This window comes from Cavenderia fasciculata (genome assembly GCF_000203815.1).
Source record: "Cavenderia fasciculata unplaced genomic scaffold Scf_Dfasci-G-o-80e12.f1-5, whole genome shotgun sequence".
Classification (NCBI taxonomy): Eukaryota; Evosea; class Eumycetozoa; order Acytosteliales; family Cavenderiaceae; genus Cavenderia; species Cavenderia fasciculata.
The window spans coordinates 1586323-1599049 of record NW_004457735.1 but is presented as its reverse complement, the minus strand read 5'-3'; the positions used below and the strand labels follow the sequence as shown (position 1 = coordinate 1599049).

The window sequence follows — 12727 nt, the reverse complement described above, 5'->3', positions numbered from 1 at the left end:
CTATCTATCTATCTATCTTATCTATGTATGTATGTATGTATGTATGATTCGTCGTAGTTGTCTATTAAAGTAAAAAATGCAATAATACTATAAGCTAGCTTACTACAAACTGTGTAATGTGGTGATGGTTTGGTTGATGTGATGTGATGTCAGTGTGATATGCTGCTACTCTCTCGGTTGTTGTGAGTGTGATGTCAGTAGTTGTTATAATGGGTAGCAGATGAATCGACTAGTCCTCGATAAATATATACATGTAGAATGAATAAGTAAGAATAAGATTTAAACATACAGTAGAAACACAAACATGACACAAAGTGAGAGAGGGAAGCTCAATTGGATGATGAAAAAAAGTTCAAAAAAATAAAAAAAAAAACCAACTCCTCATGTTCTCTTGCTCACTGTCAGTACTTTATTTTCATCAATGTTCTTTTTAATTAATAGTTACTCTCTCAACGATAAATAGTAATATTACATGATTCTTCTCAGGGAGAGGAGAGCAGAGAAGAGAGGAAATACTACAAATGTGAAAGAAAAAAACATTGACATTATAATAACTATTATTATAGTGGATAAGATCAAAGTGAAGAGAGGAGGAATAAGATTAAGATAAAAAGAAGACTGAATACATTATATTTTGTACAACTAGGTGAAGAACAGGTCAAACTTGGCAATGTGAATGGTAGATGCTTCATCTCTTCTTCTTATTCTTCTTTAGATTTTATTCTACTCTACGGATGGGTGGTCATACACATCTTCATTGTTTATTATAGTTTGTACTTGCCGGCGAAGAATTGGAATTGGGATTATATTATTGTCAATCCATTTTCAATACCGTACATAGGATTATTATTATTCTTATTCTAGATACAGACAAGTAGCACTTCATCTTCTACCTTTCTCTCTCTCTCTACACCGTTTATTTTAATCTTCTTCTTCTTTTTGAATCTTTTTTTAAAATTCAACTATTTGAACTAAAACAAGATCTCTAGTCAGTCTGACCAATATTGTCAATAGTAACTCACTCTTTCTCTTTTCTCTCTATTCTCTTTAACTAGTAGATGAAAAACAAGAGAGGGTCTGATATAATTGTTAAATATACTCCTCTTGGAATCGACTACTCGAATTCACATTGAATAATACTTGTTTTTTTTATCTCTTGCACATAAAACACACCTTTGTTGTTGCCGACTTTCGACAATACATTGGTTCGGACAATTTTAAACAGCTGTAGATTGACGATTGCCGAACCACTCTCTTTTATTATTCCTTTTTATTTATGGACTATTGGATTGTCTATCAGAAAGTGTAAATCACTTTCCACCTATTGGACCATTGACCAGTTAATTATTACTTAAATATCCCAACAATTTTAATTTTTTTAGTCAGATTCTACTTTCTTCAATTAAAACAAGATCAAATCCGATTTCAACCCTTGAAGGGATGGTCGTCAAGGGAAAATACGATGATTGGAAACCCATCCAAAACATTTAAATACCAGCCATTATTTTTTTTATTCGACAAGTTCAACCAAATAATTAATTTATTAAACCCAACAACAATAACCAACTCGATACACTTTTTTTGTTTTTCCAAAAAAAAACCTCCTTCTCATCCTTTTTAAAAAATGCCATCAATGGAAGCCAATATCATTCTCCAAAATGACGGAGACATGGAAAGATACGAATCATCACTTGTCAAATTTATGGAATCAATGGAATCCAATGTGTGCTATGAAAGAACCATTTGTGATCAATTGTCCCTAGAAACAATCGACTTTAAAAAGAATCAATTAACCTATGTAATGGTAGTTCCAAAGGAATTTTGTAACTTGCTAAATACTCTTCATGGTGGAATCATTGCATCTCTTTGTGGTATGTTTTAACATAATAGAAAACAAACAATCAATCAATTCTTTAACACTACTTTTATTTTCAATTTAGATGTTGTAAGTTCAAATGCAGTTGTTTTATTTACCAATGATACCAAACAAAGTTTTAGTATAGATCTTTCTATAAACTATGCAACTGCTGCACCATTGGGCCAACCAATTACAATTGTTTCCAATGTATATAAAATTGGTAAAAAACTAGTCTTTACTGAAACCACCATATCAAATACCTCTGGTGTTTGTATCGCAAAGGGAACTCATAACAAATATATCAGATAACCCCCTATAAAAATGTATAATATATAATGATAGAACTTAAGAATATAAATAAAATATAAATATATAAAAGAAATCAAAAAGACATTCATAGATGTGATTTAGAGTAATAATTTTTTGTTTTGTTTTGTTTGTTTTTTTTTCTCTTTTTTTTTTTTTGTTTATTTATAGGATCTATTTTTTTTTTATTTAATTCTTTTAGTGACCATGACCTCCACCTTGTTTGGAAAACAGCGGATGCAATGTGATCAACACGAAGCATAGTGCAAGCAGATTCAATGGCAGTCTTTAAAGTTTGGACTTTGACAGAGTGAGTATCCCAGATACCGAGTTGAGTCATGTCAACCATGACACCCTTGTCACCGTCGACACCCCAAGTGTAGTTGGCGGTGGGGTTGGTGGCATGTTTGGCACGGAGTTCAGTGAGCAACTTGATAGTGTTGGCACCACAGTTGTTGCTGAGTACACGTGGGATGACCTCGAGGGCGTTGGCAACGGCCTTGTATGGGAATTGGTGGATACCCTCGATCGACTTGGAACGGTTAGAGAGAGCTTGGGAGATGGCCATTTCAATGGCACCACCACCTGGGACAAGACGTGGATCGAGGAGGATGTTACGGGCAACGCTCATGGCGTCTTGGAGGTTACGATCGACTTCGTGCAAGAGATCCTTGGAAGCACCACGGAGAATGACAGTGCAAGCCTTTGGATTCTTGCATTCCTCCAAAAAGGTAAAGTATTCGTCACCAATCTTACGGATCTCAAAGAGACCGCACTCGGTACCGACGTCGGCTTCTTGGAGCTCGTCGGTACGCGAGACAATCGTGGCACCCGAGATACGGGCGATACGGTTGTTCTCTGACTTTTTGAGACGACGAAGACAGGTGATGCCCTTCTTGACAAAGTGGTGTTGGGCGAGATCCGACACACCCTTTTCGGTAAAGACGAGGTCTGGCTTCAACTTGATAATGTCGTTGCAGATACGCTCGACGTACTCTTCCTCGATCTGGAGGAGACGGGCAAAGTCGTCTTCGTTGGTGATGTCGACCATGGTGTCCGACTCACCCTTTTTGTATTCGAGGGCACAGTCCAAAAGGATGATACGGGGGTTCTTGATCATACGACGCATCTTGGCGTGTGTGACGTCCTTGTTCAACAAGACACCCTTGAGCACACGACAGTCGGCAATATCGCCACCGGGAATCTTCTCGATACGCACATAACGCTTGATATCAATCTCCTCACGGTCATCCTCGCGGATGTGCACTGTTTGCACGGCGTCCAAAGCCAAACCGCACATCAAATTGCTCCAACGGGCGATAAACTTGGTGCCAATCGCCGATTGGATCACCTTGAGCAGCTCTTGTCTGTTCTTGGTGTCGACTTGCACGCTGTATTGATCCATAAATTGGAGTGCGTCGTCCAAAGCCATCTTGTAGGCCTTGATGATCTGTGTTGGGTGTATAAGCTTCTCGATCAAGGGTTCGGCAGCCGACAACACCTCTGCACTCAATATAACGACCGATGTTGTGCCGTCGCCAACATTCTCGTCTTGTGCTCTCGACAATTCAATAATACTCTTTGCAGCGGGATGTGTCACGTCCATCTCTCTGAGAATGGCATTACCGTCGTTGGTAACAACCGTCGTTCCCATTGGATCCAAAATCATCTTTAACATTGCCTTTGGGCCCATACATGTCTTGATTATACTTGCTACTGCTTTCACTGCCATAAAAATGCCCTTTTGAGCTTCTTTATGATTTTCTCTCTTTGCATTTGTATCTAAAATAGATAGATAGAGTTGGATAGATTAAGAAGTTTGGTAACAATATAGTTAGTATATATATATCTGAAAACAATCTCTTTAATCCTATTATCTTCTTTCATTCAATCATTCATAACTATTAACTTTCGTTTCAAACGAAAGATATTGATGATATTGATATCGATATTGATGAATGATCTTCTTGTTGTTATCTATCTATATAGTTGAACCTACTTAATACAAAAACTGGTGTATTCATTTCTTATATAATGTATATAGGTATGTGGAACGATGATGAAAAGATAGGATGAAATGATAGTAGTCGTTATCTCCTCTTTCTCTCTCTCTTACTGATCATCAAAGGCATCCACCCTTCATAGTCACTTCAATGATCATAAAAAAAAAAAAAAAAAAAGAAAAAAAACTCAAATCCTCTCCCACCCAACTCTTGAGTTCATTGTGATGCTTGTTGAATATCCATGAAAAGAGATAAATGAACTACAAACAAGATAGATAGATAGGATAAGATGTATATATCTTATTTATGACAAACATATTTGAGAACTTTAGGACGACAATAAATAATAATACTACTTTACCGATTTAACGTCAGAGACGATCATCGATATATATCCAAGTTTGTCATCCTTATCTTCCTGAAACAAACCTTTTATGAGAAAAAAAAATCTTTTTTTTTTTTCAAACACCTTTGAATGTCTTTTGAGGTTTGTTGTCTTTGTGAATCAATCTATCTATCTTTCTCAAATTCACACTCTTTTTATTTATTTATTTATTTATTTATTTCACATCTACTTTATTGTTGTTGTATCATAGTCTAGTTCCATATTCACACATATATATATAGTATAGTAGAAAGCAAGAAGTACAGAGAGAGAGAGAGATATATATAATATGAGCGAACCACCTAAACCAAATGCTTTTAAAAGAGCATCGGTGAAGTTACCTGCACAGTTTAATGTCGACACTTTGGTAGATGTTGATGACTTGAACACGTCGTCATCTTCGTCGTCGTCGACCAACAACACAAATACAGTACCAACAACAACAACAACAAATACAAATACCGTTACACCTCCTCCATTACCACCAAAAAGGATATCATTTGGAGGAAGTAGATTACAGACTGCTGGTAGTGGATCGTCACCAACCACCAGTTCACACATCTCTACAGAGGTTGTGAGCGTTGCTGACTTGATCGATGACGAGCCAGTCTCTAGACCACGTACTACACGTGCCAAGACTCTCACAGGACCAGTGTTTATGGGCAAGCCTATGGGATCGCTAAGAGGAAACAATATGAATGTTGGAGGTCAGCGTGGATTGTTTATTGGTGGACGAGGTGGTGGAGGAGCAGTCGACCTATCCCAACCACTTGTAGACGTTTCAACAGGAGATGAAGATCAATTTAAAAAGGTTGATTTGTTTAGTAACAGTAAACCACTCCCTCCAACTCCAACTACAACCAAGAAAGAAGACAACAATGGTGGTGATGATGATGACGATGACGATGATTATGTCCCACGATCAAATATATCATTCTCATCGGTCATGTCAAAGACAAAGAGTCAGGGTAATACTGCTGGACGTGGATCCGGAAGATTTGTGATTGGATCGCAGACACAGGTCAACGGAACGGTCACCAACGAGCAGACGGGCGAGGAGGAGAACCTCGAGCCGACCAGCCGTCGCGGCACCTTTAGAAAGGCGATCGTCATTGGATCGCACGAGAACCTGTTGAACGACGACGATCAACACGGCACACAGAGCATTTCGTCGCTGGATTTGGCAACGGTCCAGCGTCCCAAGCAACAATATCACACGATCGACCCGGCATCCATTCCCAACTGGAAAAAGGATGCTCCACAGCAGCAGCCAACAACGACTTCGACGACGACCTCGGGTACCAACGGCGGCACATTTGCCAACATGACGAGCTCGTTTGCGTCGCTGCTAAAGTCGTCGCCGGCCAAGCAGACGTCTGGCCAGCCCGGCCACGCAACCAAGAGCAAGGCCGAGCTCGAGTACAACGAGTATCTGGACAAGGCGCGTCAAAGCACGTTTTCCGAGATTGCAGCACTCAACTTTATCTACCAAGCCGGCAAAGACAACTTGGGTCGCACGGTCATTGTCATCGTGGCCTCGCATCTGCCCGCCAAACAAGTGGATATGGAGCGTGTACTGTTGTACACCATCACGATCATGGACCCGGTCGTAGAAGGCGACTATGTACTCGTGTACGCACACACCAACATGAACAACGAGAACAAGCCATCGTTTGCATGGCTCAAAAAAGTATACACCATTTTCAACAGAAAGTACAAAAAGAATCTCAAGGGTCTCTACATTGTGCATCCAACCACTTGGATCAAGTTCACGTTACGTCTATTCAAGCCATTCCTCAGCTCCAAGTTTTGGCGTAAACTCGTTTACATTGACGATTTGAGCGAGCTCTTTAAGTTCTTTTCCAAGGAGCAACTCAATCTCCCGCAACATATCATGATGCACAAGCCTGCAGGCCGAAAGGCTCAGCCTATATTTGGTGCACCACTCGAGGACGTCGTCAGTCGTCCCGACAACCCCGGCGAGATTCCACAGCTCTTTGAAAAGGGATTGGCCTACCTCGAGAAGCGTGCCCTCCTCGTCGAAGGTATCTTTCGTCTAAGCGGTGCCAACTCTCAAATCAAATCACTCAAAAATTGTTTCGACGCTGGCGAGGAGGTCGATCTCAACGACTGTGAAGATGTTCACACCGTTGCAGGTCTACTTAAATTATACTTGCGTGAATTACCTGAACCATTATTCCCATTTGAAACTTATTCTAGTTTTATTGAAATTTCAAGTATGTTTTAAAAAAAAAAAAAAAACAAAGAAATGGAAATGGAAATGGAAATGGAAATGGAAATGAATGTAATATTAATATTTATTTATTTAATTTAATTTAGAGGGAGATGTACCAAAACAACAAAAAATAGATAGTGTAAAGTTGTTGGTATCTTTATTACCAGCACCCAATAGAGCTCTTTTCAGACATCTTTTCCGATTCTTGGAAAAGGTGTATGCCAATGCTGGAGTCAACAAAATGAATGCTGTCAATCTTTCCATTGTGTTTGCGCCAAACCTTCTCAAAGATAAAGATAATAATGTTATGAATGTTGTTGCCGATGCTCAATATGTAAATCATGTAGTTCAACTTATCATTGAAAATGTAAATCAAATAATAGTGTAATAATAATAAGCAAAACAAAAAAAAAAAAAAGAAAGAGGACAAATCAAAATTAAAATCAAAATCAAATCACTACACCTTTTTTTTCCAACTACTATTTAATATTGGTAGAATATGAAAAATATTTAAAATATCATAATAATAATTAAAAAACAAACAAAATTTATATAAACCAAAACAACAACAACAACATAATAATAATTATTGATCATCACGAGAATTGTTAAAGTAAACTAATAATATAATAATAATAGTAAATCAATTTTTAATGAAATATAAATAAATAAAAAACAATTTAAATTAATTAATTAATCTATTTTAATTGAATTAGTAATGGGGCGAGCCAGTGGTTCGAAAATAGATTGTTGTTGTGAACATCCATTGATTAAAAAAAAAAAATCTCATTTCACAAATTCAAAAATAATAATAATAATAAATGGTATGTATGGTTACTCTTTCTCTTTTAGAGTTTTGATTCTTTATTTATGATGTTAACATCATGTATGAATCAACAACAAACAACTAATGTAAATATATTGTATATATAGAGTGAACTTAAACCATTAGAATCACAAATTGCAGGACATACAGAAGAAACACCAGGATCAGAGAATTTACCTAGATTCTTGATCGATCCTTTAGGTTATGTTTATAAGCCTGTTCCAGGTGCAAGAGGTGAAAGAGAATTAGAATTCTATCGTGATATTGTTGGTACCATCAAACCATCACTAACTAAATTCGTATCTGCCTTTAAAGGTGAACGTGATGTTCATTCAGTTAGTATGTGTGATATTCATTCTCAAAGAAGAGAGATGAAGAATAAGATGATGATACATATATATATAATGAAACATTTATTAACAAAGACATGTTTGTTTCTTTTTAATTTTTACTTTTGTTTTTACCTTTAGGATACATTGGTATTGAAGATCTTACATTCCCATACGATAAATCATTTGTAAATGTAGCAGATATAAAGATGGGAACTAGAACGTATGGTAGTAATGCAACTGAAGAGAAGATAAGATTAGAACAAGCAAAATCAGCAAAGACCACTACATCATCGTTGGGTTTCCGGTTCTGTGGCGCTAAAATCCATAATCCAACAACTGGTTTGGCCAAAAAGATGGACAAGGACTGGGGAAAGAAGTTGAAAAAGGAGAATATGTTGGAAGCTGGTATCCGTCCCTACTTTACGTTGGACGGTCATTTGGAGCAAGACACCAAGAAAAAGGTGGTCACAGAGTTTCTTAATCTCCTCGATGAATTGTTGCAATGGTTCAAGAGCAACACTGCCTACAATTTCTATAGTTCATCTTTATTGTTTGTATTTGGACCTGTCAATGCCGAGATGCGCAAACACCACAATGTCTTTATGGTCAGTGACACAATTGGCGTTAGTCTAAAGATGATTGATTTTGCACATGTCGACAAATCCAATGAATTAGATCAAGGCTACATTACAGGTCTCGGTAATCTCATTGACCATTTAAAGCAATTGTAAAGATCTCACAACCACACCAAAAACATAACTACAAACACATATATGTCGCTACAAAACGAACAAACATTATTAATATAATAGAATATTGTATTAATTAATTAATATCTTTTTGAAAAATTAAATTAATTAAAAAAAAAAAGGTTTCTGTAAAATATAATATAAAAAAAATTAAATAAATTTAAAACCTCCTCCTCCATTTTTTGTAAATATTTATTACCTTTTTAGTGAAATTCCTAGTTTTGGACATCTCTCTTTTCATTCAATTTTGGCTTTTCCTTTTCCAAAAGTAAAAGTTCGTTTTCTTTTCCACTCTTTACCACACACCTTTTTATATCAAAAAAATGGTTCATAGTTAACAAAAGAAGTATATATGTTTATGATATCAGAAAGCTGTGCTTCAATAGACTATTACTTTGACCAACTTAATTCTTCATCCACTCCACTACTTCCTTCTATGTCAAAACTTAAGGGTAATAATACCTTTAACAACAATAATAATAATAATAATACCAAATTTAACATTCCATTTTCGATAAAAGAATAGAGAGATAGAGATATATGATGGTGGATAAAGAAGAAGAACCAATATCTTCTTCAACAACAAAGAAAGAATATACAACAACATCATCAACAACATCAACAACAAAAACATTTGAAAAAGAGATCGATCATCACCAATCAAATAATCTATCAAATTATTATCGTCAATCTATAGATTATATCAAATCTATTGACCATGTTAAATTATTAATTTGGATTGCCTATGCATTTGCATTGAAATGTACAATACAATATGCATTCATTTATCCATACTTTGACTACAAAGAGTATTTACTTGTCAATGACTATACACAATGGATACTACAGAGATCATTTGCAGTGATTTCATTTATATCATTTTATTCTCTCAAGGTTCAAGTCATCACACTACTCGGTAGAAATGGTATTCTCCCCATATACTCTTTTATCAAAGAACAATCAGAGATTAAAAAGAAAGGTTTTTGGTCAAAGCCATCACTATTTTACTTCTTTTCTCCAGATTCACTTCAAGATTGGCATTTAAATAGTTTATGTTCAATTGGAATGATTCTATCTATATTTTATTTTATGGATATTTTACCAACCCTAAATATTTTATTATTGTACATTATATTTTTATCATTCAAAGTATGTAGTAATATATGTATATATATATATACATTATCTTTTTAGCTACTAATTATGTTTATTTTCTATATAGAATGTTGGAAGAGAATTTTTTCAATTACAATTTGATAATTTACTTTGTGAGGTTTATGTATTGTCATTATTGACACCTCCATTTAGAATTATCCCCTTTTTTCCAATATATACGCCTAGATTCTATCAAATAACAATGTGGGCATTATATTTTTGGTTGACTGTCAGATTATTTACTGCAAGTGGATTGTGCAAGTTGACTAGTCATGACCCTAATTGGAGAAATGGAACAGCACTTTCATATCATTATTGGTCTCAACCAATGCCAATGTGGACAAGTTACCTTTTCAACTCTCTTCCAAATTTTATCAACAAATTATCTTGTTACCTACATTTTATCATCGAAATTGGTTCACCGCTATTATTATTTGAAAGTTATAATCATTATGTTGCTTATTTTAGTATGTAAAAAAACACAGAAACGCATCAAAAAAGATAATATTAATATAATATTTATTTATAAATTTTAGATGTTGGAGCATTAGTTTTATTACAAATAATGATTCTAGTTAGTGGAAATTATGGAATATTTAATTTACTAGCAATTCAAATCTCATTATCACTTTTACAAGATGATTGTGTACCAAATTCAATTAAAGAATATTTAAATGATAAAATTTATATCAATTCAACTGCCAAAAGTTCAGGTTTGATTTGGGAACTTGCATGGGATTCAATCGCGCTTGGCATTTTACTATTTTATCTTTCCTTGTCCTATATTCCACTATCTCAAGTAAATATAAATCAAAATCTATATTAATATTGTTATTATTTTATTTCTAATTCATTTTCCTCTTTTTTTTAGTTATCAAGAAACAGAATGAATTATAATAATTTATTAATTAAAATATATAGTGTTGTATCTAAATTTGGATTAATGAACTATTATGGATTATTTGGAACAATGACAACAACTAGAAAAGAAATTATTTTTGAAGGATCAATCGATGGAAAAGAATGGAGGCAATATGAATTTAAATGGAAACCGGGTGATCTTGATAGAAAACCAAGGTTTATTATTGGACATTTACCAAGGTTGGAATGGAGATTATGGTTTTGCCAATTTCAAGTAGCTCCTAGTTTTAGAGGAGAACAGTGGTTGGATAGTCTTTTGGAAAAGATGTTGCTCAATGAAGAAGATACTGTTTCAGTGTTTTTGAGGAATCCATTCCAAAGTGAACCACCAAAGTTTATGCGATGTCTTTTGGTGCCATACAAATTCTCAAAAAATACTCCTATCGACCAATTCTTTAACCGAGTCAAGTCATATCTCCTGCCTCAACTATATGTACAAATAGTTAATCTTGGAACTGAAATGTTACCAAATGAAAAAATATCACCCTCCATGTCATCAGTTTTATCAAAGGAATTAGAGATTGGTCTTTATTGGACCCGGTCCAACCCAAAACTATTTTACCCTATATTGACTCTTAATCCAAAAACAAATAAATTAATGTATTTGGCTTGATGAGTCGGCTCCTCCCCACCACTTTTATATCATATATCTTTTTTAAAGGATATAAATATTTAGAAGGTTTTATTTTGTTTTCTTTATAATTTTTGGGACTCTATATTTTTGGTTTTGTTGTAATGATTTGTTTTTAAAGGGTTGACCTCTTTACTTTATCATCATTGTTTTTGGTGATTTGCTAATCTAAGACCAAGAATTGATCTAACATCGTTGACATATCGAAGAACTTCTAAAAATGGTAATAAAGTGAGGAGAGATTCATCGAGGGGGTTATCACCCATAAAATTATCTATTGGTAACGCATTTTCGACATTGTTTGAATATGCGTGTGGCGAATTATCTACAATAATTGTTGTTGCTAAATCTTGGTGAATTAATGAAAGATCTTTTACAAAATTTCCTTCTTTTTCCAAGCATGACTATAAATAGTAGATAGATAATAAATATGTGGTAAATATATTTGTTGTTTGGATCCGATCGCATGATTGATTGATTTGTTTGTTTATACATACCTCTCTAAATAATCTATGTTTTATTAATCTGTTTGTATCGAGTTTATCTAGTAATGGATCAGCATATTCCTTCATGCTGGCTGTAAAGACAACAATGTCATACCATTCGGCGACTCTTTCGAGAAAATAATCGACATGTGGTCGCTTAATAACATAAAATGTGCAAGCAACGTCCTCGACTGTAACATTGACAGTGAGGTGATGGTGGTTGACTGGCGTAAGGGTTGAATGAACAAGTGTTTCATCGAGATCGAGGATCAATGTCTTTTTACATGCTGGTAAAACTAAACTTTGATTGTAAATTGAAAAAAAATCCATTGGATTTGTCGCTAGAGTGGATTGTTGACCATTATTGTCCAAGTTATTGTTTTCATCATTCTTTCTCTTGGTTGCTGGTGAGAAAAAGTTGGTTTTTCTTGGTTGTTTATAAACTATATTATCTTGACTATTATTATTTTGGTTATTGTGGATAGTTGAAATATTTTTGATAAAAGTATTTTCCTTGTCTTCGATAAACTCAAACTTTGGACTTTGTTCAGTTTGTTCATTTATAGATATACTATTAAATACCTAATTAGATTGGATTTGGTAAATAAAAATAAAAGAAAAGAAAATATTGTTTTCCAGGATTTAAAAAACTCTCTACTTACTGATGCAATAAAAGAAAACATCCAACTGTAAACAAAACTGACAGATGAATCAACTGGTTTTGGTTGTGGTGAACTTTCAACATCTGGATCACCTCCATTTGTTGTCAACATTGCTGAACATTCTTCCATTATATATATATATGTTAAAAAAATTAAAAAAAAAAAAAAAGGGAATAGG

The 12727-nt window shown here is 34.7% G+C and overlaps 6 protein-coding genes across 6 annotated transcripts; 4 read left to right on the top strand and 2 right to left on the bottom strand.

Annotated features, from left to right (window-relative positions):
• Positions 1-258: 258 nt before the first annotated feature.
• Positions 259-1491, top strand: DFA_05459 (uncharacterized protein; the record flags this gene model as incomplete). The annotated part of the gene is made up of 3 exons (XM_004361121.1): positions 259-266; positions 716-769; positions 1383-1491. The coding sequence occupies 3 exons, from the start codon at positions 259-261 to the stop codon at positions 1489-1491; spliced, it is 171 nt and encodes a 56-aa protein (XP_004361178.1).
• A 133-nt stretch (positions 1492-1624) lies between these two features.
• Positions 1625-2167, top strand: DFA_05458 (thioesterase superfamily protein; the record flags this gene model as incomplete). Its single annotated transcript, XM_004361120.1, has 2 exons — positions 1625-1871; positions 1941-2167. The coding sequence occupies 2 exons, from the start codon at positions 1625-1627 to the stop codon at positions 2165-2167; spliced, it is 474 nt and encodes a 157-aa protein (XP_004361177.1).
• Positions 2168-2252: 85 nt separating this feature from the next.
• Positions 2253-4188, bottom strand: cct3 (chaperonin containing TCP1 gamma subunit; the record flags this gene model as incomplete). Its single annotated transcript, XM_004361119.1, has 2 exons — positions 2253-3946; positions 4164-4188. The coding sequence occupies 2 exons, from the start codon at positions 4186-4188 to the stop codon at positions 2253-2255; spliced, it is 1719 nt and encodes a 572-aa protein (XP_004361176.1).
• A 653-nt stretch (positions 4189-4841) lies between these two features.
• Positions 4842-8771, top strand: DFA_05456 (RhoGAP domain-containing protein; the record flags this gene model as incomplete). The annotated part of the gene is made up of 9 exons (XM_004361118.1): positions 4842-5520; positions 5655-6242; positions 6263-6366; positions 6420-6789; positions 6893-7155; positions 7641-7700; positions 7722-7953; positions 8085-8673; positions 8759-8771. The coding sequence occupies 9 exons, from the start codon at positions 4842-4844 to the stop codon at positions 8769-8771; spliced, it is 2898 nt and encodes a 965-aa protein (XP_004361175.1).
• Positions 8772-9235: 464 nt separating this feature from the next.
• Positions 9236-11473, top strand: DFA_05455 (protein of unknown function DUF1222; the record flags this gene model as incomplete). Its single annotated transcript, XM_004361117.1, has 5 exons — positions 9236-9844; positions 9918-10317; positions 10387-10649; positions 10722-11295; positions 11433-11473. The coding sequence occupies 5 exons, from the start codon at positions 9236-9238 to the stop codon at positions 11471-11473; spliced, it is 1887 nt and encodes a 628-aa protein (XP_004361174.1).
• Positions 11474-11545: 72 nt separating this feature from the next.
• On the bottom strand, positions 11546-12678 carry DFA_05454 (dullard-like phosphatase domain containing protein; the record flags this gene model as incomplete). Its single annotated transcript, XM_004361116.1, has 3 exons — positions 11546-11806; positions 11900-12469; positions 12550-12678. The coding sequence occupies 3 exons, from the start codon at positions 12676-12678 to the stop codon at positions 11546-11548; spliced, it is 960 nt and encodes a 319-aa protein (XP_004361173.1).
• Positions 12679-12727: the final 49 nt, after the last annotated feature.